Below are 26,299 nucleotides of genomic sequence, written 5' to 3' on the forward strand. Positions count from 1 at the left end.
GTCCTCTCACACCTCTGTGTGCTTGCTTACCTTCTAAAGGATGGAAATCTCATTTAATAAGCTGGCAAGAGTATTGTTTATAAATTTAAATATGTTTGTAGTGTTTTAAAAGAGAAGCTGCCTCGTGGGGAATGGCTCTGTGGGTATGGCAGTTCATTTCCTTTGTGAATATTGCAGTGAGCTGACATCTTCATCTGCGTGCTTGAAATCTCTCTCTCCTGCTGTTCTAGATTGGCCTTTTTGATTTGGAAGTGAACTGTCTCACCAAGATCCTGTTTGGGGCCCTGGTGGTGGTGTCCCTGGTCATGGTGGCCCTTCAGCACTTTGCTGGCCGTTGGTACCTSCAGATCATCCGATTTCTGCTGCTCTTCTCCAACATCATTCCCATCAGGTGAGGTGACAGTTGTTGAGGATTCMCAGCAAAATGCTGCCTGCTTGGTGTGCTCCTCCCTCTTCCAGCTTGGACAGGCACAGGGACTCTTTATCTGTTCTTCATGTCACATCTAAGCAAAGCTGGAAGTAAAAATGAAGTTACAGTTCAAGCATAAGAATTGTTTTGTTGTTTCTGCTGAATTTGTTCAAYTTATTAACCCATTCCCTGGCTCAAGCTGTGCATGAGGCATTTAAAGCCCCTTCTCTCAGTGTTTGGACTACCTGGTTACTGGGATAAGAACGGCACAAAAAATGGAAAAGGAGGGTTATTTATAGAGAATGTAGCAGAATACATTTAGAGGGGAATGAAATTTTAATATTAAATTATACTGTATTAGTAGATTAGGAACTTACTTTGGGTGCAGGACTGGGATTCATTTCAGTTCCATTTTTAATCTGCTCTCTGTGTATCCATCATTGTCCTTACTGTGTCCACCTTCCCTGSTGTTACCTTATGATTTTCCTTTTTCCCTTTTCTCCTGCGCAGTTTACGTGTGAATCTGGACATGGGGAAGATTGTGTACAGCTGGGTGATCCGCAGAGATTCCAAAATCCCTGGCACTGTGGTTCGCTCCAGCACCATTCCTGAGCAGCTGGGGAGGATTTCCTATTTGCTTACAGACAAAACAGGTATTGGTGCAGAAAATACACCTTTAGTCATGCTATGTTGTTGTTTGGATTTTGTTAGTTTTTGGCCAGGAAAAGAGGATAATTTAAGAGTTCTTTGGACTGGAAGAAATATGTATTTGCTRTCACTTTGACAACATAATCAGTTTTTGAAAAAAGTGTTCTGCATTTTTATTTTGTTCTGAATACACTATAAGTAAGGTAGGACTGGAATATGCTACTTCAAGGAGCACTTAAAGCATGCTACTGARACAAAAGCTGAGAGTAAAATATAAAATCAGAGTCAGCTTTTTAGAGCTGTTTTTAAAGCCAGGTTAAGATAACATACGTAGGCAGAAACTGTCTGCTGCTGTYCTTACACTTTTGAAGCTGAGCTTGAATTTGAAGGCCTGAGCTGTAATGAAAAGCTTGGTCTGACATAAAATCYTGGTCACAATGAAGTTGTTTCTGGTTTTTTTTGGGTTCCAATGGACCAGAGCTCCTGCTGGCTTTGATTATGGGTGAATGTCATTTTTATTTATGCAGCACCACTTGGCAGGAGAGTGAGCCCTCGGGTTTGTTGCTCTTGGTGCTGTTGGCAGCCTCGGGAATGCTGCCCTGACCCGTTGAGCTCCTGACCCAAATTCAGGTGTTTTTGTACTCTTGGCACAGCAGACAGGGGRTGTGCTGGGGAATGGGGGTGCTGTTCCCACCCCATGTGCTGCCTTTTCCYAGGAACTCTGACACAGAACGAGATGGTTTTCAAGAGGCTCCACCTGGGCACGGTGGCGTACGGCCTGGACTCCATGGACGAGGTGCAGAGCCACATCTTCAGCATTTACACACAGGTACCRAAAGTTTTCCACATCACTGGGCTAATGATGGATTAATGTGCTAGGGATCTGCTTATTAACTACTTTTGGGGAATTGTGAAGGTCATTGGGTGCTTCATGCATAAATAACATCATGATTGCTCATTGCATCTGTGTGTTGTTCCCATCACATGTGTGATGATGTGTTGTAAATGTACGTGCCTGTGTCTTGTTGCTGAGGTCTGAGTCTCAAATAACATTTATTTCGATATCCAGGTATCTCTTTCCTTTCTCCTGCCTGTCATTTGGTTCATCTCTTGATATTGAGACCCTTAAATGGCTGAACTGTGCTAAAAAAAAATCCAACAAAAATCCCCAAATCACAAACCCCCAAATTTCAGGTCTATTTGCTATTTAGTACTCWGTCTCTGGAGAAAACTTGACTACTGGTTAATTATTTGCCAAAGTATCCAGTGTTTGTCAAGAACATTTGGRTGAGTGACTAATGCATTCAGCTGAGGGTTTGCTGCTGCTTTTTGGCAGCAATGCTGGCTTTAAAATTGAACATCTTATGGGTCCTGATCACTACTGTGGAAAATAATGTGTGGAATTACCCTGATAATGGATATGTCTCATAAAACTTATTATAATTATCAAGTGAGATTCCTTATAATGAGAAGCATTTGCTGGCAGTGATTAATTCTGAACTGTAGTTCTTATTCTTTGCTCTTATTTTTACCATGTTGTGGCCTTTGACCTGGAAGTGAAACTTTTGTCCTCTTGACACTAAAGGTTAAGAGAGCAGGAAACTGGATCACTGTGTGTGCCTTCTTCAACTGGGATAATTTAGTAATTGTGCAATTATCTGAAGACTCCCATTCTGATACTAAAAATAGTGTTAAAAATTAAATGAATGCAATTAAGATTTTCGAGCTGCATGCCGAAAATCTGTTTTGTGTTTTCACCAATTATATTCTCTTGTACATGAAACCCAAGTAACTCTAGAAACCCAAGTAACTAAAATTTCCAAGCTGCTGGTCTTTTGTGGAGTAAAAAAAGGGGTTTCTCTGAGTCTTTTGAGGTCGGTGTGTCACCTTTTGGTGGATGTGCAGCAAAGGGGTTTTTTCTTGGTGTGCTGTTCCAAAACTGAGGTGAATCTTTTGGGAGCAATGCTCAGAGGGCTGAGCTGCACTGGGGTGGAGGGCTGGGAGGAGCAGATCTCACATCTGGGACAGGAGTTTGTACAGCCACTTTGATCTTCGCTGAGGTTGATGCCTTAGGATTTTTCATTTCTGTATTTTCATGTGTCTGTATTCTTGTACTTCTCTAGTGCAGCACTAAAAACTCCCGTTCTCCCATCTTTAGACAAAACAATTCCTCTCTGAGCTGAATCCATGGACACCTCAGAGCCCCAAAATGTGGAAACAACTGCGAGTTGGGGGGGAGCAAGTTTGGGGTGGGTGACATCATCACCTGTAAAGATCATTGGACAATTAAGACCCAATATGTTAATAAGGCAGAACTTATAAAAGGTGACGATCTCGGGGTCCATTTTGGGTGTACCCTCAGGAGGAGACTTTGTCTGTACCAGGCGGGCTGTTAGGCCTGGATTAAAGTTGTGTATATTCTCATTCTCTTAAGCTTGTCTGGCCTCTCTTTCAGATCAGCCTGATTGCTAAGTCATCAGAGTAAAGCCTTGATTTAAATGTTGTATTTATGTACTTTTGACCAAGCCTGTTGTGTGTTTTGCCGTCCCCAGCAGGCGCAGGAGCCGCCGGCGGCCAAGGCTCTGTCTGTGGCGGCCAAAGTTCGGCGCACCATGAGCAGCCGCGTGCACGAGGCCGTCAAAGCCATCGCCCTGTGYCACAATGTCACCCCCGTCTACGAGGCCAGCGGTGCCACCGACCAGGCCGAGGCCGAGCGCCATTATGAGGATTCCTGCCGGGCCTACCAGGCCGCCAGCCCCGACGAGGTCAGCCCGGGGTGGGGATCGTGTGTGGGGCTTTGCTGCCTGATGAAAAACCCACAGCCTGCTGGGGAGTGCTGTGGTTTAGTGGAGGGGATAATATTTTAATGTATTTATTGCTCTGATRAGCCATGAGCAGGCTGTAAGTGCCCTCACGGCTGTTCCGCCGCTCTGCCTGGAGCTCCACACTGCTGGCTGTTGTATTGCGGGATTTTGCTCCTGTTTCTGCACCTTTTATATTTAGGATGTATTTTATATCTATTATATAAGAGCTTTACCTCAGTCAGACCCAATAGAATAGGGTATATTTTTCATTTCAAYGCCGTGGGTCCCTTTGACCACGTTTGGTAAATTATGAGCAATCTCATCTCGTCTGGGGGAGGACAGCTTGTGGAATTGGGTTGGAATGCACTCGCGGTTCAGCTCTGAGAGGTGTTTTTGACCTTCCAGAGCAGTGAGAAGGTACAAATCACTGCATCCAAGGCACGTCCCAGGTGCAGGTGCACAGAGCCAGAGCTTGGGTTAATCCTGGGGAGAGAGAGAAGAGCTCAGCTTTAGTGGAGAGCAGAGCTGGGCCCTGCCAATTCTCTGCCAGCAGCCAGAGCTGTGCAGGGCGTACAGGGGAGAAGCTTTCAAGCTCTCCAGACACTCACTGGAGACTTTACTGAGCTCTGGAGACTTTACTGAGCTCTGGAGACATCAGGCTCAGTACAGGACTTATAACTTAGGTGCTCTTTGCCACCCTCTGCAGAATTTGGGAAATGTAACTATAGTGCTGTTTCCTCCTGTAATGAAGACATAAAATATGGTTTCGTGTACTGGTTATGCTTCCTGAGTACATCTTTTAGTGAAACAAATAGAACAGATTTTGCTTCTATGAATTTGTACAATTACGTTTGCTCTGTGCTGGGGAGAGACACTGAAGTTTGAGACTTCCCCTGAGAACCCCACTGACAGTGTAAGATCAAGTCACCCTTTTGACTCCATTCAAAGGGTTCTTCCATTTATTGCCTCAAACAARCCAGCTTTGCCTCTGATTTCCACCTTTGCCATCAGACGAGAAGCTGCCTTTGCTCATTGTTAGAGAAATGCTTTGCATGGAATGAAATGCACTCGTTGGAAGCCCAGCTGAGTGAGGGTTTTGGGACTTTTGTGTTACTGAAAGAGTGGCACAGAGCTGGTTTCCACATTTCACGCGCATTCAGAATATTCCTCCGTGCATGGCTGTGGCAGCAGCACCTCCTCCATGAGCAGGGTGGGGTGTCCTGTCCCACTCAGGGTTTGGGGCAGGCTGTGCTTTCCTCCTCTTCTCTAGAAGGTGATGCTCTGCCCTGAAAAGGCAGGGTACACMAAACAACTGCCTTTGCATTGAAGCGACTTCTGAATGATTTCCAGATGGTAATTTTGGTGATCTGCATCTAAGTTGGTTTTTTTTTCTCTCCTAAAGCATTTACAGGCTATTTTTGCACAAATCTCTCTTTACATACATACTGTGGCATATAGTGAATTCAATGATTTTACTTTTAYTCTTTACACTGTTCTGTCTTTAAAATATTTACACAGCAATTTGTCTGAAATAMCCAGGGGATATTGTTTATTTGTTTTACTATAGCATGATAACTAATCCTTCCAAGATTATTGTTTAAATTCTTTTTTCCTTTCTTGTGATATCTTAAGTAGAGAATTACAGCAGGTTCAGAAATCAGATATGCTTTGCTGCACTGAGGAAATCTTGTCTGTAGGTCTTGGATATAYAAATATTATTTAGCCGTGCTCTGAATGTCATCCTAGATGGTTCAAAATGCAGGATCTACACAAGTGGAGTCCTTGAGAAGGGAGTAATGCTGTTAAATAACATTCCCTGTAGGGGAATGGCTTTGGACTCCTGTTAAAGCCAGCCTTTGAAATCCTATATCAATAAAATATTGCCATGGCAGGGAAGGTCAGTTTATGAAATGAGTACAAAAACTTGTATTCTCTTTACTTTAACAGCAAGGGTAATTTCTACCAGTTGGCACAGGATTCATTTCCTGTAACAGAAAGCAGGATTTCCTAAATTTGTTTCCTGTGCACACTGCCATTTAGAAGTCTTGAAGTATCTTTATTCAGATATCAGTTACAGCCTTGGGGCTCTGCGAGCCAGTTGTCAGTTGTRGCCATACAGTAACTAACAGGGGAAATGAAACAGATATAATCTGATCAGAGATAAGAGTGCCTGGGATTCCTGGGCAAACAGTCTTTAACCCTGACAAGGGCGGCAGCTGCCAGGACATGAAAGGGTGCAGGATCAATTGGTCTCTGCCTGCCTAGGCAACCTAAAGGGGACCCTGCAGAGCAGCTCATGGCACTGAAGGATCAATTTGTCTCTTTAGAATGAAATTTATTAGTCGATAKCCACTCCAGTGGTGGCTTGGGTAATTTAATTGTCGGAGAGAGCAGAGTTGGAGGATACTGTGCTGAGCTGCCGGGGCTGCTGTGCTTTGAAATGCTCAGATCTCTGTCAGACCTGGCCTGCTCTGAGCTGCAAAATGCTGCCAGGGACTTCATTGATTTCCCTCATCAGTCAGCATGGGCTCCCTTGAAGGTGTTTGAGGGATTTCAAGCCTGCTTTTAATTCTCCTTACCCCAAGTTGTAAATACACTTTTACATCTCGAATATTTCTCGTGTTTTCACTGTGGCTGACAGCACCTTTATTTACCTGTTTGCAGGGTGAGAGCAAACTGCTCTGTTTGACATGGAGCTGGGATTTGTTCCTCATCCCGTGAATCCAATGGATTCAGTCTCATCCCGTGAATCCCATGGATTCCATCCCATTGATCCCATCCCATCCCAAACCCTGCCAGAAGAGCTGTCAGTGCTTCTACTGCTGTGGGTGTTGTGTTGCCATCCCCTGGTTCCCCTGGAGSTGCTGCCAGGCCCCACATCTGCATGGAAAAGGGGGATTTCTTTCATTATTCCCCTCCAGCAAAGCGCCATTCTCCATCCACAGTTGTGCTGCAGTGCAGGGCAGGTGATTTGAAGCTCCTGACACCACTCTGATCTGCTCATCCATCTGTCCCTCTGCAAAAAGCTTTGCTTTCCAGGGCTGGCCAGGATTCAGTGAGATGCTGGTTGGTCTCTAACAGTCCAAGCTGGGAGCAGAGGTTTGAACCTCCAGGCATTTGGAGCTCACCAGCAGGGACAGGTGAATAGCATCATGCCAGGAATAATTCCCAATAATTATTTATTAACCAGAGGATTAGAAAGCCAAGCTCCATCTCTCTCGGGGAGCCTGCTAGGAGGATTATCTAACTGCACATTTTAATGCGTTGAGGATGGCTTGGAGAAACTTTTGAAAAAGATAAGCTTGAAAGAGCCTTTGATTTGTCATAATCTTTGTGTGTAAGCTTGCACAAACTTGTTAATATTAAGCCAAATATTGATTCAAATTGATTTAAAGGTCTTTYRAGGCAAAATCAACTCARTCACTYTTTTTTTTTTYAATCTGACAATTTAAGACTAGTTTATGACAAGAAAAGTTTGGTTTAGGTTCTCTTTTAAGCCTTATTTTGGATGAAAATGAACTGAGTTCACAAAAGATTCTCCAGTTAGTCCTRWTWWWWYMAWTYMWTWRKWARAWYKKGRMYYMRTKSMARKWWTTWMMRGWKSCMWTTTTWWTTKKWWYYYYTKKMWKKKRWTTTYCMAAAAAAAAWTCATTTTTAACTGAGGCTTTTGTGGTCAGTAGAGGCAGAACCTGAAAGGCATAAGGGATAATTAACCTCCAAATCAGCAGCAGCCATGTGCCCARCACTCCTGGGCTTTTGAAAATGCCACTGTAAAACACTTGCAGTATTTCATGTCTGTTTAGGGAAAGTGTCCCTTGATCCTTCCTGGGGCCAGTGAGAGAGGGACTGGTGGCAGCTGCTGCTCCATCTGTTCCAGCCCAGACAGGAGCTCGGTGTGAGCTGGATGTGTCAGCTGAGCTGGGCACCAGGGCTTTCTCAGGGCACCAAAATGCAGCCTCTGCTCTTCTGGCMTGGCTCTGGCTGTAATTCAGTGAAAACTTGTAGAGAACTCCGTTTTGTAGGTGCTTCAGTGGCAGAAGCTGCAATTGAAATGATGCTCCCCTCAGTTCAGTTAAACCTTGAATAATCTGAGGGTTGTTTTGGGGTTTTTGGTTTAGTTCTTTTTGGTTTTTTTTAAATGTTTAGGGAGAAGGGTTCTCTGCTAAGAGCTATCTGAGCCAGCTTTCAGCTGCCTTGCTCATCACTGCAAAATTGTTGAAATTTGTTGAACTGCTACTACTGAACATGTAGAGAATAAGACAGAACTCATTTTGTCTAATTTTTTTCAATACATTTTTTTAATGTGCTCCATTAGTGTTTCTGGCTTTGAAATTGTAAATCCAGGGTGAATGCATCATTTTGAATTCCTAATTTCACAGACAGCAAGCTGTGAAATAGCTGTCTATTCAACAGCACCGTTAATGATTTATGAATTAATGGCTAATGAATTTATAACTGATKAATTCTCTGTTGTACCTTCCCCGGAGCCCTCACCTTGTCCTTCTCCTCTCAGGTGGCCCTGGTGCAGTGGACAGAGAGCGTGGGCCTGACTCTGGTGGGCAGAGACCAATCCTCAGTGCAGCTCAGGAGCCCAGGGGGGCACATCCTCAACTTCACCATCCTGCAGATCTTCCCCTTCACCTACGAGAGCAAGCGCATGGGCATCATCGTGCGGGTAAGGGCTGGGTGGGATGGGCATGGGGAATGGGCACCATCACCTGGGCACCTTCCTGCTCACCTAGGCAGCCTCAGGGCTCACCTGGGCACCTCTTTGCTCACAGGGGTCACCAGGGGGACAGCCAGSCCTGGTGTCACCTGGCAGGGAGATCCGTGCTCTCTCTGGGTAGCACAGAATGAGACACTCGGAAAACTTTGCAATATGAAAACACACCCAAGAGCAGGAATATCAGTGGAAGTGGGCTGAGAGGCTGAGCTGGGACAAAATAATCCATATATTAAATCTGGGAATTTAGGGACAAAATAATCCATATATTAAATCTGGGAATTTAGGGATCCACTGGGTGCGTTGAGCTCACCCTGTATCATCTGGGGATACCTGCTGTGTGTATCCAGTTCAGTACAGCAAGTGCAAATTCATCGAATTCATTATTTTTATACTGAAAATGATGTGGAGACTTCAGGCAATCTTTTCAAGACCTAGAATAAAAATATCAATAGAAGAGGGAGGTTCTTCAGTCCTCCCCATTGGTTTTACTGCAGATGCAAACTTCTGATGAAATGCTGTTTTATCAAAGGTGTAAGAAGTGAGCAAATCATCAAAGCCAGGATGAGTTTCATTAAATTGTGTTTATATGCTCAACCACAGTGAATGCCCTGAAATTTTCTTATAATGAGTGTAAGAGTGATTTGAAGCTTATTCCTTTTAAATTACCTATTATTTATCTTCTCCCTCACTAGGAATAAAAAGGTTTCTAGTTTGTATTTCTCTGTTTAGATTTTGCCTTTTGTATTTTGGGCAAAACCAGCAAAAACTCCCACTTGTGGTCAGTGGGAGCAACATCAGGCCCAGATTCTGTCTGAACCCTTTTAAAGCATTGGTCCTTCTCTGTTGTGCTGTTAATTGTGTCTTTATTTTGTAGCCATTCAGCTTCTCTAAGCCACTAAAATCAGCTCTCTGTGTGCCCTGTGCAGAATTAGGGTTGAGAAGCTGATGTTGACAGCCTGGGTATTATTTTGCCATGTTTCTGTACACTCCAAATTAATATCTTCAAGCAGGGTTTTCATTTTCATTTAAGAAGGGATTTATAAATAGGTAATTATCAAATAAAATGTGCCTTAATTAAACATACATGTGTGTATGTGTAGGCACTCTCTTTGGTTTGATCCACAATTTGAAAGGTGTTAATCTTTTCAGTGCATCTCCTAAACTGTGCTGCTTGTTTAAAAAACAGAAATAAGGGCAGGGAGAGCAGGATGGGGTACCCAGAAGGGCGTAAAGCAGGCAGGGAGATGAAGCTGCCCTCAGCATTGCAGTGAGTGGAATCCAGAGGGTTCTGCTCACCTCTTCAGGTATTGCCTGTCCTGATCAGATGTAATTTTTGGGCTGTTGGGAGCTCTTGTGAGGATTGAGCCAGCTTTGTGCCCAGCCTGGGACAGAGTTTGAGTTGTGGTTTGTGTGCCCAGCCCAGCAGTGCTGTCCCTGCTGTCACCATCTCCCCTGCATTTCCTGCTCTGCTGGCCCCTAGGAAAAGCTCTCCTTCAAAGGATAACTTCTAGTAAATAAAGTAATAGTTAATAGTGAAAACAASTGGCAGATGTGGCCTGGTTTGGGATATTTTTGCAATATCCGAGTGTTTCCTTGAGCTCAACTGTCATTTCTGTACCTGATTATTTCAGTTCTCAGAAATCCTGTTCTACCCAAGCAGCCTTTTCACCAGATTGTGCACTGACTTATCTCCCTCTTTGAAGAAGCCCTGTTTGTTTGACCACAATATTTTCCATTCTTCATTTTCTTTGCATTTTTTATCCCTTACCCATGTGGAATGAGCTTTGTTGTACACAGAGATAGTGCTATTGTCATATCTGGAACTGAAAGGAGCCTTTGAACCSTGGCCAGAGCCAGACCATGGTGGAAAAAAGATGCTTCTCCAAAACAATATAACTGGCAAATCTGTGTGTAGATTTATAGAGTGATCTTGCCATGATCTGAGAACGCACTAACCTCCTCCTGAACTCGGGCAGAGGAAATGACTAATGCAAGGAGATAGCTGATACAGTATTTATATTGGACAAAAAATCTAAACTATCTTAAGCCAGCTCTGCAGCACGGGAAGTGCAGCCTTTATTCAGTTTCCTACAGAGATGTTGTTAGACCCTCTTTAATCAAACMATTTCATAGATAAACCTTTACCTTTGGCTACTACCAGAAGTGTTGTGGTTTATTTAAGCAGGTTCTGGTTGTTTTGGAAGAGTGGCACCCSTTTCCCTCTGGGGATGTGGGATGTGTATCAGTCTGTGAGGGCTGGATGTTCCAGGGCGTTGAAAATCACAGTTAGGTTTAATTATGAGCATCTTCCTGGTGAATATCTCTGAGCTTGGCAAAAATGTTCAGCAAAGGAGCTTCGTTGTCCTTGGCTACGTCTTAATTTGTTCAGCAAAGACACTTTTCTTTACTGTTTCAGTATCAGGTGCTACTTTTTGCCTTTATTTTTTTGCTATGGATGTAAATTCTGTTTTGCCAGTGCCGCAGGACCTGGGGCTTTTGCTTCCCAACTCCAATTATCCATATATGAGAACATCCACCACTAATTTCTGTAATGGTGGAACACACTGACCCATATGTTAAAGAATAAGCACGTGTCCACTCTGCTTTCCTTTCATTTCTYTTTTCCCTAAAGTGTTTTGCCCCCTTTATTTACATCAGTTTGTTTCAGATCTTCCTGGGCTTTTTAGTTTTGCATGTTAAGTTTGTTTTCCTCCTCTCMTTGGTGGCTGTCTTGGTTTACAGAGCAGTTTGTTCCTTACTCATTGTTTTGTCTCCTTTGAGGAAATTGCCAGGGTTTCCATTAGCTTGTAATACTCATAGCTGTGGCCTCCTTGGGTATCTGCCTGCTTAGAAGGCACTTTTTAATTTGTGGTGATGTAAATGTGCTTTGCTTGCAGCCTGTAAACTCTTTGTATCAGATAAGGCAGCAATCTAAGCTTTCTGTGGCCAGCATGAGCTTTAATTATGCCAGTTCCACACAGTGTAACAGAGCAGGTAAATGAGAGTGATTTTTACTCTCTTAAGCTTTGTGCTTCTGTTTTGTTCTTCCAGGTAAGCAGGAAATCAGTTTTCAAGGTGAGGGCTGGAGGTTTTTCTGGAGGCACAGGCAGTCAGGGCTGGGAGGTGTCTGTCTGTGTGGAGATGCTGATTGAAAAGCTGATCCTCCAGTAATTCCTGCAGGAAGGAACTGAGTTGCACTTGGGTTGGMATCTCCTCCTGTGCATGGGACAGCCACTTCTGTGGCTGCTGTGCTGAAATTCATCMCTCACCTTGCTGAGGGCTCTCCAAAGCTGTCCCAGCTCAGCCTGCTGTGTTTGCCCTGCAGGATGAATCCACAGGAGAGATCACGTTCTACATGAAGGGGGCAGATGTGGTGATGGCTGGCATCGTGCAGTACAACGACTGGCTGGAGGAGGAGGTATGGGATGGGTACTCCTGCTTTTCTCCTGCTTTTCTCGTGCCAGGGAAGGGCCTGGCAAAGCTTGGAGCAGGGGGGGATCAACTGCTAAAATACCTGCAGGACAGAAGAGCACTGAGCTTTGGCCATTCACTGGATTATCCTCAGCCAGATATATCCACAGTAGCAAAGAAGTCAGTGGCAAGTTCAGCATACTTAATGCAGGATAAGTCCTAGAAATAAAATGGATTTTGCTCAAAACTAATTGACACTCACCTATTTGTCCCAGCCTTGATTCTATGTTTGGATCTCTTTTAGCCTGAGAGGTCTGATTTCCAAACTGCATTTGGCAGCTTTGTGYTGGGATGTGTTAGTCAGGTTAGCAGTAATGGTGGTATGGGAGAGTTCATGGAGTCTCACAATGGTTTGGGTTGGAGGGGACCTTAAAKATCATCCCATTCCAGCCAGGGACACTTCCCACTATCCCAGGGTGCTCCAAGCCCTGTCCARSCTGGCCTTGGACACTGCCAGGGATGGGGCATCCTCAACAGTACCATCAGTTACTGATTCTCTGGTGTTCCGAGAAATAATAATGACTTGGTGTTATTTTAAAGAGTTGATTGCCAAGATGTGAAGTCTACAAGGCCTGTGCCCTTAGAGGCAGAGAAAATTGTAATCAGTGGGATTGTTTGCCACCCTGGTATAATTTTTCTTTCAGATCACTGGGCTAGRTCACAAACCATTGCCGATCCCCTTTTTCTCCTCAAGTTTATCATGCACTTTATCAGATGTGCAGGCTCACTGGGGTTGCTCAAATGGGATGGCTATTTTTTTAACCTGTGATGTTACATTGCCATCTAACACTTGAGTGGGGATGGGGTTCATGGTGTACAATGTGATCCCTCTTTGCAGTGTGGGAACATGGCTCGGGAAGGCCTGAGGGTTCTTGTCGTGGCCAAGAAGTCTCTGACAGAGGAACAGTATCAAGACTTTGAAGTAAGTTTTTATTTGGTTTTATTTTTTTATCTGTTTTTAAACAATCACTGAACGATTCTCACAAAGCTCTTGTGATAATGCTGCCTCTCATCTCCCTACTCTCTGCTAGAACTGTGGTTCTTCAATGTCTTGGTGTTCTTTTAACCAAAGTTGCTTTTCAAGTGATGTGTGTGAGCTGTGTACCCAGCCAAGCCCCTCCCAAGCAGTTCCAGAATCCTGCCATGCAATCTCTTGTGGTTGTAAATTCTGCCAGTGCCCATCATTTGTTAGACAAGTTTGGGAAATGTTTGTTGGCTTTTAATTTCCATCGTTGCATCTTGACATCCAGGGAAACTGCARCCACCCAGGACATAACCAGGCAGCTTCCTGGAAACACAGACCCCACGTGTGGGCTTTGGGTCTGTACCCAGCACGGAATGGTTTATCCAGGCAGGCACACTGGGAATGGGACTCTGCAGTTAATGTCTGTCTGTCTGTCTGTCCCCATGCTCAGGGTGCTGTCTGTCCGTCCCCATGCTCAGGATGCTGTCTGTCCGTCCCCATGCTCGGGGTGCTGTCTGTCCATCCCCAAGCTCAGGGTGCTGTCTGTCCCTCCCCATGCTCAGGATGCTGTCTGTCTGTCCCCAATGCTCAGGGTGCTGTCTGTCCCCATGCTCAGGGTGCTGTCTGTCCCCATGCTCAGGGTGCTGTCTGTCCCTCCCTAAGCTCAGGGTGCTGTCTGTCCGTCCCCACGCTCAGGGTGCTGTCTGTCCGTCCCCACGCTCAGGGTGCTGTCTGTCCGTCCCCACGCTCAGGGTGCTGTCTGTCTGTCCCCAATGCTCAGGGTGCTGTCTGTCTGTCCCCAATGCTCAGGGTGCTGTCTGTCCCTCCCTAAGCTCAGGGTGCTGTCTGTCTGTCCCCACGCTCGGGATGCTGTCTGTCCCTCCCCATGCTCGGGATGCTGTCTGTCCTTCCCTACGCTCAGGGTGCTGTCTGTCTGTCCATCTCTCCCCAGGCACGCTACGTCCAGGCCAAGCTGAGCGTTCACGACCGCTCCCTCAAAGTGGCCACGGTGATCGAGAGCCTGGAGATGGAGATGGAGCTGCTGTGTCTGACAGGGGTGGAGGATCAGCTGCAGGCAGATGTCAGACCCACGCTGGAGACSCTGAGGAACGCTGGCATTAAGGTCTGTCTGCTCCAGCCTGCACTCTGACCCTCTGCAGAGCAGGGCTCCATCCCACGGGCTTCAAATGAGGGGAATTGGGCACCATATCAAACATTTAAACATCACTCTGGGAACAGAACATGCTGCAAGCGGGAAATGTTAACACAGGAAAATGTGTCACCTCTTTCTGTGTGCTTTTCATCCCCTAACTCTTTCTGGCTTCTCCTGCAGAGAAAGGAATTGTCTGGGCATGAGTGGGGTTCCTACAGGAGACTTTGGGGCAATTCTTCCTTTCTATAAAACGAGGCAGGTTTGGATGTGTTTGGTTTGTGGTGTATGAGCCCCGTGCTGGGCTCAGAGCTGTGGATATCCACATTTTCTGTAGCCACTAGAGGGGAGTCTGARCCAAGAGAATCAGGGACTGGAGTTTTTTTTTCCAGCTTTCTGGATTCCAGCATCTCTGACTCCACACCTACAGCCTGAGCTGTGCTCAGCTGTGAGCCTGCAGAGGTTCTCTGTTTGAAAGCTCAGTCTTTCAAAAGGGAAAAAAAATGGATTAAACATTCAGATTTGGGTAAGAAAAGTAGGTGAAAGGTSCTGGTTGTGGTTTCTCTGCTTTAAGAAGCAAAGTGAGCAAAAATCTGAAGCTGTGCTGTGAATGYAAAGTGTGAAAGCTGTGTGTTTGGGGTTTAGGTGGGAAGCAGAATCCAAGGCTTGGGACAAAAGTTCCTTTTGTGTGGAGCTTTCCCTGTGAGCAGCAGAGAGTTCAGCAGGGGGGCGAGACCAGTGGAATCAGAGCTCCTTGGGGATGTTGTAGTTCTGTCCTGTCACTCCAAAGGATTTKCCTTCTTTTCTCCTTTCTCCTTTCCTTCTTTCCCTTCACCCCTTGGCTGGAGCAGATGTGGAGGTTTGGAGTGTGCTGAGCACTCCTTGCCCTGGAATGTTCATCAGGGCATTGCATGCGAGGAGTAAATCAAGAGTAGAGGGGGTCTTGCAATTCCTGACAGAAATCATCTTATTGAGAACATCTTTCTAACCTCAGATTATTAAACAAATGAGTCTGTGTTGGGTTTTTTTTTGTTGTTGTTGTTTTGGGATTTTCTTAAGGTTTTTGTTTTTTTCATTAAATATTCTTGGGCAGTGTCTTGAAAGAATAAAAACACCAGTGGAAAAAACCAAACYCACTGTGATATATTTACACTGGAGAAGGAATTCCCAGCCATTGCTGCTGACATTGCTTTCTAACTCCCTTCTCTCACCAGCACAAAATAAAAGGAGCAGTGTAGATTTAAAAAAAAAAAAATCTAAAAAAATCCCTCAACCAGCTTAGTGTGTTCCAGACGTACACATCAGCACTGAGCTAACCCCAGTTGCATCATCCACATTTCAGGCTGGGCCAGGAGGGATCTTTCTGCAGCAGGGCCCGGTTGAGAAATGGCCGGGGAGGGACACATTAACACACAAATACACATTTTTTTTTAGCTTGCATTTTGTGGGTTTATCAGCAGAATCTTGAAGTATTGCAGGTGGGAAAAATGTTACACAGAGTTTGTAACTTCCTTTGTGTTTCAGCCTCTTTAAGAGTTTTACTTTCTTTCACGTGTGAGAATTTTCTTGCGTGTTTTAAAAGAGGGGTTTTTTAGAAGAAAAATTTGAATGTGTGTTTTAACAGTCCTTTTCTAAGGCTGGACTGGCAGGTGGTACTTGCAGAGGTCCTGCAGAYGTGGTTGTTAAGCTTTATTTAATACATGAAGTGTTTGGATTTTAGGTGTGGATGCTGACAGGGGATAAGCTGGAGACAGCCACGTGTACAGCCAAGAACGCACATCTGGTGACACGGACACAGGACATCCATATATTCAGACTAGTGAGTAACACCCACAATATCCCCTCTCTGAGGGCCCAAACTCTGGGACACGAGGGGTGGGAGATCACAACTGGTTTCCTGCAGGATATTTTTATTCTTTTGACCCAGCTTTCTATCCGAGTGTTTGTTTCTCTGGCCGTGTGCTCTGCCTCAGTGTGCTGCCTGTCCTGGCCCTGTTTCCTTTGCTCCCTGGGGACTCTCTGGTGTTTTTTCACCCAGTGAAGCACACTTTGCTCAGTTCCCATCCTCCCYCAGGTGACAAACAGAGGAGAAGCCCACCTGGAGCTGAACGCCTTCCGCCGCAARCACGACTGCGCTCTGGTCATCTCGGGGGACTCACTGGAGGTAGGGACACCCCCAGAGCCTGGCCTGGAGAAACCCCAAARGGCAGGGTGTAAATCAGGTGTAAAYATACTGTGTGTAACTCAGGTGTGCCTCAAGTACTACGAGTATGAGTTCATGGAGCTGGCGTGCCAGTGCCCCGCTGTCGTGTGCTGCCGCTGCGCTCCCACGCAGAAAGCTCAGATCGTGCGGCTGCTGCAGGAGAGGACGGGCAAACTCACCTGTGCCGTGGGTAAGTGCCACCCTGGCAGGGCTCAGCACACAGCATGGCATCTCCTGTTTGTTCTTCTTGAGTGAGGAATCTCCCATCAGCTCACACCGCCTGCAAATGCTGATTTAGGGAGTGCGGTTTTTGTGGGACGATTGAGAAGATGAAATTTTGCACTTGGAAATTCAATGTCAAACTACTCATAACTGTTCAGGTGGCATCTTTGCAAAACAGAGCTTGAASTGGATCAGGTGAAGTGCCACTGGTAACCTGTGAGCTTTATTTCAGCACTGTCAGAATAGTGGTACACCTGCAAGTGAGATCAGTCAGTGACCTGGGGGTCTGTTAAAACTTAAGAACTTAAATTCATGATTTCTATTTAAAATCCTGSTTTTGTTGATTGGGTTCAGTATTTCTTGTAATGTTACAGTGTGGTGCAGATTGCCCCTRTTGCTTAACTCCCAGTTTTGTTTGTCTCTGCCCTGCAGGTGATGGAGGGAATGATGTTAGCATGATTCAGGAGGCTGACTGTGGTGTTGGAGTTGAAGGAAAGGTGAGATTACCTCATGTTTGTAAGAATTTCTGTGGCTAGTTTTCAAGCAATTATTAAATGAATCCTCAGAAATTTGTGCAAGGGGAACAAGCTCCCACAGGAATCATCATGTGACCAGTATCCCTATAATGAGAAATAATTTGGCTGTAAAGGAGARTATTGTTAAAGGGAGTTCAGATTCATCACTTGGTTCTTGGCAGACTCTCTGAATTTGGACCCTCACAGTTTGTTTTGGGGGTTTTAGATGTTCCAGATGCTGGAGTTATAATTACACTGATAAGATAGACCCTACATTCACAATTAAAAACTCTTTATTTTAGTTTGCAACACAAATTCTGGGTTAGAGCTCTGATTCCTGCATGTGGAGCTGTTGAAGCTGCAGGACTGGATTGGCAGCAGGAGACAGATTCTGCTTGCAGTGAGCCAAAACTGAGAGAACTTTTGAGCCTGAGGACTGGTGTTCAGCCCTGACTCGATAGCAGTGTCACGTTAACAACATGTGTGCTGTGGATCAGAATCCAGAGGTTGCTTAGAATTGGAGGCCAAGGTTCAAATGGGAATTCTCCTCATATTTTCTCTATTTGCTTGAAAGCCACGGTGGAAGAAGTGCTGAGGCAATCCTCACTAACATACTGCAAATATTCCTGGAAATCCTCTCAGTGATAACTCCACAATGACACGATGCTCTTGATACTCTTTGTTTGCAGTGCAGCAATGATCTCAGTGTGCTTTTTCCTTGCTGTTGTTCCCAGGAAGGGAAGCAGGCATCGCTGGCAGCTGATTTCTCCATCACTCAGTTCAAGCACCTGGGTCGTTTGCTCATGGTCCATGGAAGGAACAGCTACAAGAGATCTGCAGCTCTCAGCCAGTTTGTGATCCACAGGAGCCTGTGCATCAGCACCATGCAGGTAAGGCTCTGCCACTCTCTCTTTGCAAGGAGAAAGAGCCAGAGCATAAAGGAAAGGTCCTGTCTTTCATTTTGGATGCAATTGTTTTGTCTCCTGAAAATTTGCACAGGTTTGGACTTGAGGTTGTTCCTTTGATATGAAAGCACGTGAGAAAGTTCATGGTATTGGGCAAATATCAGCAGCTTCTCCAGAGGAATAAAAAGGGTTGATATTCCTTTATTCTGCCTGCATTTCAGGCATTTGGAGAATGCACTGAGAATGTTCCAGGTTGAACAGAGTGTGTTTTTAAGCTGTTACTTTTACTGCAGTATATCTTAATGCCTAAAAAGCTCCTTTCTTTTCTAGGCCGTTTTCTCATCAGTATTTTACTTTGCTTCGGTTCCTCTCTACCAAGGCTTCCTCATCATTGGGTAAGAGCTCCCTTTTTATGGGTTGTGAGGAAAACCTCTGCACAGTGAATACATTTGGGCTGATGAACACACAAGCCATGCACATCTCCACTGTGTTCACTGTTCCCTTCCTGCTCCTCTGCTCTGAGCACAGACAGTGCAGACGCTTCCAGAAGCCTTCCCAGCAGGATGGTTTGTTTTGTGCAGCAGCCCATCCTCCAGGAATGTTCCCTGGATCCCACTGAAAAGCAGAGGGATGGTTGTTCTGGGCTGGTGCCTGCACAGCAGCTCCTGGCAGTGTCAGGAAGAGGAACAACCCAATTTCTGTGACAGGAGGAATCAATCCTGGTCAAAACTGTCCAAAATTGGGAATTGCACCTGTAGCCCCAGTATGGCTTTTTATACTTTTGATTACATAATCTAAGAAACCCAGCAAATTCATCTCCATTGCCTTCTGCTGCAAACAGCATCAAACCTGAGCTGTAGAGCAGACTTTGGGGTGGGGACAGGTCACTCCTTGGCTCCACTGATAACCCAATAACTGCAGCATTTAAAGCTGTGTGTGAGTGTTCCTGATCAAAARTCACCCAAAAGGCCAATTCTGCAGGGTTTTCCTCCCTGCAAAACTCTGGTGTGTTCTGTTTGCAAGTTTTTATGATGTGTACGTTACTTGACACTTAAAGAATTGCATTTCCTTTCTGAAGCCTGGCATTTCTGTTTGCTCATCTCCACCTGAGATAATTTACAGGTCTTCTGCCTTCTTCCCAGGTACTCCACAATTTACACCATGTTTCCAGTGTTTTCTCTTGTCCTGGACAAGGATGTGAAATCTGAAGTTGCAATGTTGTACCCAGAGCTCTACAAAGATCTTCTTAAGGTATGGGAGATTCTTGTTTGTGTGTTTTGGTTTAAGGCAAAATCCTCATTTGATTTGAAACTCTAAGTGTGTAAAGTCAAATATATTGTCAGCAGATACAGAACTTTATCAGGCATTTTGAAGCAAAATTCTGTTAAGATCAAATTTGAATTAACAGATAGAACCAGATTTCTTGGCAGTGCTTATTGAATGCTACATGAAATGCAATTTATTAAAAACGGCTGGGGGAATAGAAGTTCCATTCTGTGGGAAATTCTGAAGATTTGATATTACCCATTTGTTCCATAATATAGGGAATAGAAAAATTGTTGGGGATTTGGCAGTAGCCTGAAGCCAGAAAAGGGAAGAGGGGAAGGGATATGCTCATTTGATGGAGGCAGGAGGTTATCACAGAGTTTCTTTAACAGAAACTTGACTGGAGCATGATCTAAAGTTTTATTTGCTATGCCATTTTTGCAGCTTTAGCATCTAAGTCAGGTCCTTCTTAGACAAAGARAACTTTATGTTTACCCTAGAAATATCAGGAAGATGAATCTTGTTCATTTAAAATCTTTTCTTCCTCCCTGGAAAATGTTTTGAATAACTGGGGTATGCAGCCTGGGAACATCTTTCTTAATTGGAGGGAAGGGTGGACTGAGTCTTCCCYAGATCCTTTCCCTCAAGGATTCCTGTTAAACAGATCCTCTCAGAAGCAAAGCCTGTTTTTCCAGAGCCTCAATAAGGCTCCATCTGGTTTCACTTGTATGTTGTCTCTTATGTCATAAACCACTAATTCTTCAACCATCCTTAGGCCTGGTCTAAACATAGGGGGTTTTGTGCTGGTATGGCTGGCTTGGCTGGAGATGGCTTTTTAAAATCTATCTGCCTTCAATATGAGGGTGATTTGTGTGTAGAAATGGAATATTAATATATTCACATGTATGTGTGTACACACATCTTASATCTCACAGCACAGTGACTGAGCTCAGGGGACATCTTTGCACTGAATTAACTGTGTGTGCAGTGAGGACAGCTTGTGCTGGGGCAGCCCTGAGCTTCCCCAGCCCTTTGTGCACCTGGAAAAATGAGAATAAAGGGTCTCTACCTCAGGGCTGCCTGATTTGTTGGGGCTTTTTTCAAAAAAAAACCTTTCGATTCTCTTATTAATTTCTAAATTGATCAATAAGTGAATTTTCATAAAAGAAAACCCCAATGGAGCTTTGTCTTTTTTCCCCCCACCCAGGGACGACCGTTGTCATACAAAACATTTTTGATATGGGTCTTGATAAGCATTTATCAAGGTAAGAAAACAATTTCTGCTTATACCTTTTGATGTTTTAATATGGATGACTATCTAAGTTTTTGGACTGCAGCAAGTTAAGTAAGGCATGAGATGAATTTCCCAAAGTAGCCTTGTGGTGGTGAATATATATTTTTTTTGTCTCGGAAAATGTTGGTAGCATTACCAAAGGAAAAAATTATCTAAACCCAAATATTGGCAGTAATTGGTCAACCCTGTGATASAGAAGTTCAAACCATTGTGCCTCTTCCCATCAGAACCATCCACTGTAATTTTGTGCAAGTTCCTTTCAGTGCTGTAGTTGCTCCATCTGTAAAGCAGAGCTCATGACTCTCCCCTTCTTTTGGGAAARCTCTGTAGATTTTGCAGGTTTTTGTCAACGTGCAAACTGCAGCATCAGTAGCCTTCTGTGTTTTGTCCAGAAATGGAAGTGGCAATAGTTCATGTTGCTTCACAGCCATCTGTAAAGCAGGCCCAGAGCAGAGCTGAGGCTGTTGATCATATCCCACACACTCTAATTAGCATGCTAAAGCAATTAAGAAAATGCCTTAACCACAATGCATTTTCAACAGTGGATATAGTAATTGGGGTATATATCTGAGAATGTATTTTCTTTCATTTTGTCTTGGTTTTTATCAAGTAACCTCAAGCTCAAATACACTCTAAGTGTTAATCAGTGAATTGTAGAAAACAGGTCAATAATGGGGAGCTAAAAGCTTAAATGGAAATACTTCTTGTTCTCCAAAACTCCTTTATCAGCAGGAGTCAGAACAATGGGTCAAAATAAGCAGGTAATTCTTAGGGATTCAACTGATGTTGCCATCCTCAGCAGGGAGTGAATCTAGGAGTATAAAATCTCCATTAGCTTTATTTTCTGAAATCCATCCCAGTGGAGTCCTACAGCAGAGATCAAGGGTGTAGGATGCTGTGCAGCCCAGTGCAAAGCCCAGGCACTGATAGAACAGTCTGGAGTGKTGGAACACTGCAGAGGGTGATGCATGGGGGAAAGATCAATCCTTGAGCTGAGAGCACTCTCTGCTTCCAGGCTTTGGTTAAAGTGACTTCACCAGTGATGTGCTCAAGAACCAGCAAACAGCAGGGCCAGTTGCTAGCAGAGATGAGCCCGAGCAAAACTTGAGCAGCCCCAAAGTTTGGAAAGTTCACAGCTGGGTTTGAACTTTGTGGCTGGAGCTGCGTTCTCTCGCAGGTTTTCCCTTCCTGCAGTGATGGATGTTGGTGTGGATTACTCATGCTGCTCACATGAGTTATTTGTGCAGGTGGCTGGAGCAATCCCTGGCCAGAAGAGGARCCCAAACAATGCCTCGTTAGCAGAGCTTTAATGGGATTCTCTTAGGGGGAGGTGTAAAGGGGAGAGCTCTTGGTCCAGGCGCTGCAAATTGAGGCTCACTTGTATCCATTGAGCTTTTCAACACTCTGCTTCCTCTTGGCACCGAGGCAATGCAGTAGGATATGGAGGAATTGGATATTTTTTAGCTTCTGAGTAGTGACCAAGTGCTTTTCTGGGAGGATAGAGTTTCATGATGTTAGAGATCTCCAGTTGCCAAAACAGCATGTATTAATTTCCTATCTCCATGTGTCTATGAACATGATAGACTGTTAGAAAGCTTTGGGTACCTCTGCTGTAACTTTTCCCTGTCTTCTCATCAGTTTTGTCTCCTAAATAGTAACTGATCCGTTGTCATTACACTCCCCAGGTTTCATGAAAAAAACAGCCTCAAGACAGGATTGTTTCAGCCTTTCCAAGATCTAACTGTGAGTTTGAGAGCTGAGCCTAATGTTTGACTCAAACAGTTCCATTCCTTTGCAGGTAGCATCATCATGTATGGAGCTCTCCTCCTGTTTGAATCGGAATTTGTGCACATTGTGGCCATTTCCTTCACGTCCCTGATTCTCACCGAGCTGCTGATGGTGGCACTGACAATCCAGACGTGGCACTGGCTCATGATCGTGGCAGAGCTGCTCAGTCTCTCCTGCTACATYGCTTCCCTGGTCTTCTTGCACGAGTTTATTGGTAAGGGTGGARCTCTGCTCTGGTCTGCTCATGGTCTGGGCAGGACCAGGATTGAGTTRAGCAGAAGGCAGCTGGTGAAGGCAGCAATAGTTGCAGTGGCAGTGGTACCAGAGCAATCTCTGTGTGCTTTGAAGGCACTTGGAAGGTGCTGCCTTCCAAAACTTCCCTTCTTTTATCTGTTCATTGGGGCTGTTCTCTTGTGGTTTGCCTGCTGGTGGTATTTGAGTTGCCTGAAGCACAGCTAATCCTAWTCCCTGGCTAGAGGAAAAAGGGTGAGGAATTCCAGATTCCCCCAGTGACTGTCTGGTTGCAAATACCAGACCCATGGGCTCGTTCCAGTGTTTTCAGAAGCCACAAGATGTCACTACTTCCATAAAGCTCTTTCCTAACTGAAGACAACGGGGATAACTTCCCCATGGCTGGGTCTGTCTGGTGCATATGGTTATACAGTCCCAYTCTGAACGATGCTTCAGCTGTTTTTCTAAAGATTCTGAGGTGTTTGAGTCAAGAGCTGTGTTTGCTGTGCTCAGCCAAGCAGCAGAGGCAGCTCCCAGAGGGGGAGGATGTGCAGTCCTTGGCAGTGCCAGGAGGAGGATGGATATCCCTGATTCAGGTGGGGTTTGTGAGGGCAGATACCTGTGTGAGTCACATTCCTCACATCCCTCTGCTCAGCACATTTCTGCATCCTCTGTGGAAGGGAAGGGCAGGGCGGGAGAGTGAGGAACCAGGCAGAAAGAAATGTTGATAGATTGAACTGCTTTTCTGCACCCAGAACAACCTCCCCACATTTTCGCCTCTCTGTTCGTTTCTCCACACAGATGTTTACTTCATTGCCACCTTGTCGTTCCTGTGGAAGGTCACTGTCATCACCCTGGTGAGCTGCCTGCCCCTCTACGTCCTCAAGTACCTGAGACGGAGGTTTTCTCCCCCCAGCTACTCSAAGCTCACGTCCTAGGGCTGCTKGKGCTCTCAGAGACAGACTCTGCCCAGGGCCCAAACCCCACAGCTGTCCCCATAACCAACACCTCCAGTACCTGCGTCAGGATCCCGTGGTAATCTCTGTCACTGCTGCTCCAGTGAGACACTTCCAAACTGCCCTGAACAGGAAAACAAGAAAAGGCAGYGTTTGGAGGGTGGAGGCTCCCAGTTCATCCAGTTCTTGTCACTTTTGTTCCATKTAACTGGGGTCAAATGCGTGGAACTGCGATGGCAACGGGTTTCTCTTGCATGGTTCAGTCTGTGGAAGCTGCTACCTGACCTTGGGATTTACATTTGACAATTTAAAGTGAATTTTTTAAGAGGYTGCGCTGTTCTTTGCATTGTGTTACATTTTTTTTATGTTGTTTGTCTTTTTGATTGAAGTAGTTACATTCTTTTTACATCTTGGAAATCCCTTAATGTAGGTGATGCACTACACTGCTGACAGCCGATCCCTGATTTATGGCATGTTGTTTCCATAATGGGGCTCCAGCTTGTCGGATCTACACTCACTGGAGAATCTGAGCATGTCTGAGATTTTCCTTCCGTTGAAATGTGGTCACCCCAGTGAGTTTGGAGGTATCCAGCCACTGATAAATACAGAGAAATGGTAGTTCRAAATGAGAGAATTCAGTTTTGTTTAGCTTTTGTGCTTCCTGTTAAAAGGAGCTGGTGACATAGTAGCTTTACTCTGTATTTATTTGTGTAGGAGAAAATTATCTAAACTAAAGCAAATCCTCTTTGGAACAGAACTTTGCAGTTGATCATCCTTGAAATGTGTCGACAACGTGAGAAGAGACTCGTACTGTTCTGCAGACAATGTGGCAGACGTGTCTTGAATCCTTGGAGACTGAAAGGAGAGGTCACAGAGCTGCTACTCCTCACAGCTCCATGAAATCTGTTTCCTGTTAGTGTGAAACTGTGAGGATGAGCTGCAAATAGGCAGAGGCACTCCTAGGTGGATGTTTTAATGRCATACTCCCTGCAGAGAGGCAGTTTTTGGAACCTTGCACTTGCTTTGCTCTGAAAACCAAACCTGAATCACAGGAATGGGTTCGTACAAAGGCATTAGACTCGTGTGCAGAGCCAATTTGTGTATTTTTAATTTTCGAAAGTTAAACTCAGTGAGTTCTGTTGTTGTTATAAACTTTGGTCCACATTGTGATATCATGAGGAGAGCAACACATAATTGGACTTCCAAGCTGAAGGACAGAGATTTACAGGGACCTTTTAGATTGGGATTGATGCATCAAACAGGGCTGAGTTTTCAGTGGCAGCTGTCCTTGTCTAAAGGCTCTTCAGTCTGTGCTAAATTAGTTGCTTGCTGTCTTGTTCCACATCAGAGAAACCACGGGCAGAGCTGGCACTGCTTGGTTCCATTGTTCCTCRGCTGCCCTGAACTGCACAGGAGGGAAAGAACCCAGAATCTGAGTCAGAGCCTGAGCTCCTGTCCCCAGGCTGAGCCCGAGACCCTGTCCTGAGACAGAGCTTGAGCTCCTATTCTAGGACAGAGCCTGAGCTCATGCTCCTGTCCCCAGGCTGAGCCTGAGCTCCTGTCCCCAGGCAGAACCTGAGCCCCTGTCTGAGACAGAGCCCGAGACCCTGTTCTAGGGTAGAGCCTGAGCTCCTGTCTGGAGGAAGTTTGGCTCACAGCCTTTTGTGAATTATTCCAATTTGCCAAAAAGATCCCTAACGTTGTGTTCATCATGACTGGGTGCTGTTGGCTGTGCCTGGGAGTCCCCAGGCAGCATTTCATAGAATCATGGAATGGTTTGGGTTGGAAGGGACCTTAAAGCCCAYCCAGTGCCACCCCTGCCATGGRCAGGGACAYTTCCACTGTCCCAGGGTGCTCCAGACYCYRTCCAGCCTGGCCTTGGGCACTKCCAGGGATCCAGGGGCASCCACARCTYCTCTGGGCACCCTGTGCCAGGGCCTSCCCACCCTCCCAGGGAAGGATTCCTTCCCAAAATCCCATCTAATCTGCTTTCAGTAGGTTTAAATACCAGAACCATGAATTCCTTTAGGCCCCAGGTGGTCCCTGAGTCYCTCTGGGCTCTGGTGYCCAGCCCTGTCCCTCTCTCCTGTGTGTTGGTAGTTCAATGTCCTACAACAGCAACAGTGCCAAGCTACTGTGTGTAAATATTTCAGACATATATATGGTAGAATTCACTGTTTCCTGAAGTCAATACAGTTTACACTGAGTGGACCATATTTGCAAACTATTAACTTACACCAAGAAAGGGAGTGAACTGTGATTTCATTTATATTTATTGCATCATAAGTTTAGCAACATAGTAGAGTTGATAGTGATCTATAGCTGTGTTTTGGGGTGTGGATTATGTTCTTTGCAGCTTGTGTTTTTGCACAAGGTTATAAATCCAGGAAGTAATTTCTGCCTGGATATAAACTACATTTTCTCAAAGCAGTCAGAAGCTAAAACTGCCATCTAACAAACAGCAGGAAAGAGGAACACTTCTGTTTTTCAAGTTTAGCACTTTATGTTTGCAATCCATTTCTCTTAAGTTATTTAAAATGTTTTTAAAAGCAAAATTTAWTACATATGTCCATATTTATTGTACATTAAAATAAATGGATTCTCTGCTGGAAATTTCATCTTTTCCTCTAGTATGCTCATAATTTGTACTTCTGGGGAGTGAAAMCTTGTTTTCTTCTTCTGTGTAGTATCCTGTTTGTGACCTTAGTGTTCTCCCTGTTCCTTTATCTGTGTGGGTTCTGTAGTGC

General features: G+C 45.0%; 1 protein-coding gene across 3 annotated transcripts in view; it reads left to right on the forward strand.

Moving 5' to 3' along the window:
- The window catches only part of ATP9A (ATPase phospholipid transporting 9A (putative)), a 44,480-nt gene extending 19,425 nt beyond the window's left edge, over nt 1–25,055 (forward strand). Inside the window, exons 11-28 of one of the 3 annotated variants that reach the window (XM_057379461.1) lie at nt 231–391; nt 920–1,062; nt 1,774–1,886; nt 3,613–3,822; nt 8,375–8,536; nt 11,913–12,005; nt 12,897–12,980; nt 13,975–14,145; nt 15,893–15,991; nt 16,247–16,336; nt 16,421–16,565; nt 17,030–17,094; nt 17,847–18,002; nt 18,348–18,412; nt 19,160–19,268; nt 20,491–20,548; nt 22,376–22,579; nt 23,398–25,055. In XM_057379461.1, the coding sequence (XP_057235444.1) occupies nt 231–391; nt 920–1,062; nt 1,774–1,886; nt 3,613–3,822; nt 8,375–8,536; nt 11,913–12,005; nt 12,897–12,980; nt 13,975–14,145; nt 15,893–15,991; nt 16,247–16,336; nt 16,421–16,565; nt 17,030–17,094; nt 17,847–18,002; nt 18,348–18,412; nt 19,160–19,268; nt 20,491–20,548; nt 22,376–22,579; nt 23,398–23,534 (2,265 nt within the window). In that variant the 3' untranslated portion in view covers nt 23,535–25,055. Of the gene's footprint in view, nt 1–230; nt 392–919; nt 1,063–1,773; nt 1,887–3,609; nt 3,823–8,374; nt 8,537–11,912; nt 12,006–12,896; nt 12,981–13,974; nt 14,146–15,892; nt 15,992–16,246; nt 16,337–16,420; nt 16,566–17,029; nt 17,095–17,846; nt 18,003–18,347; nt 18,413–19,159; nt 19,269–20,490; nt 20,549–22,375; nt 22,580–23,397 lie in introns of all 3 variants that reach the window. The other 2 variants (XM_057379460.1, XM_057379462.1) reach the window with 2 other exon arrangements.
- Nucleotides 25,056–26,299: the final 1,244 nt, after the last annotated feature.

The sequence above is a fragment of the Malurus melanocephalus genome, unplaced genomic scaffold (assembly GCF_030028575.1).
Source record: "Malurus melanocephalus ecotype Western Australia unplaced genomic scaffold, MMel_1.1 scaffold_407, whole genome shotgun sequence".
In the NCBI taxonomy this organism is placed as follows: domain Eukaryota; kingdom Metazoa; phylum Chordata; class Aves; order Passeriformes; family Maluridae; genus Malurus; species Malurus melanocephalus.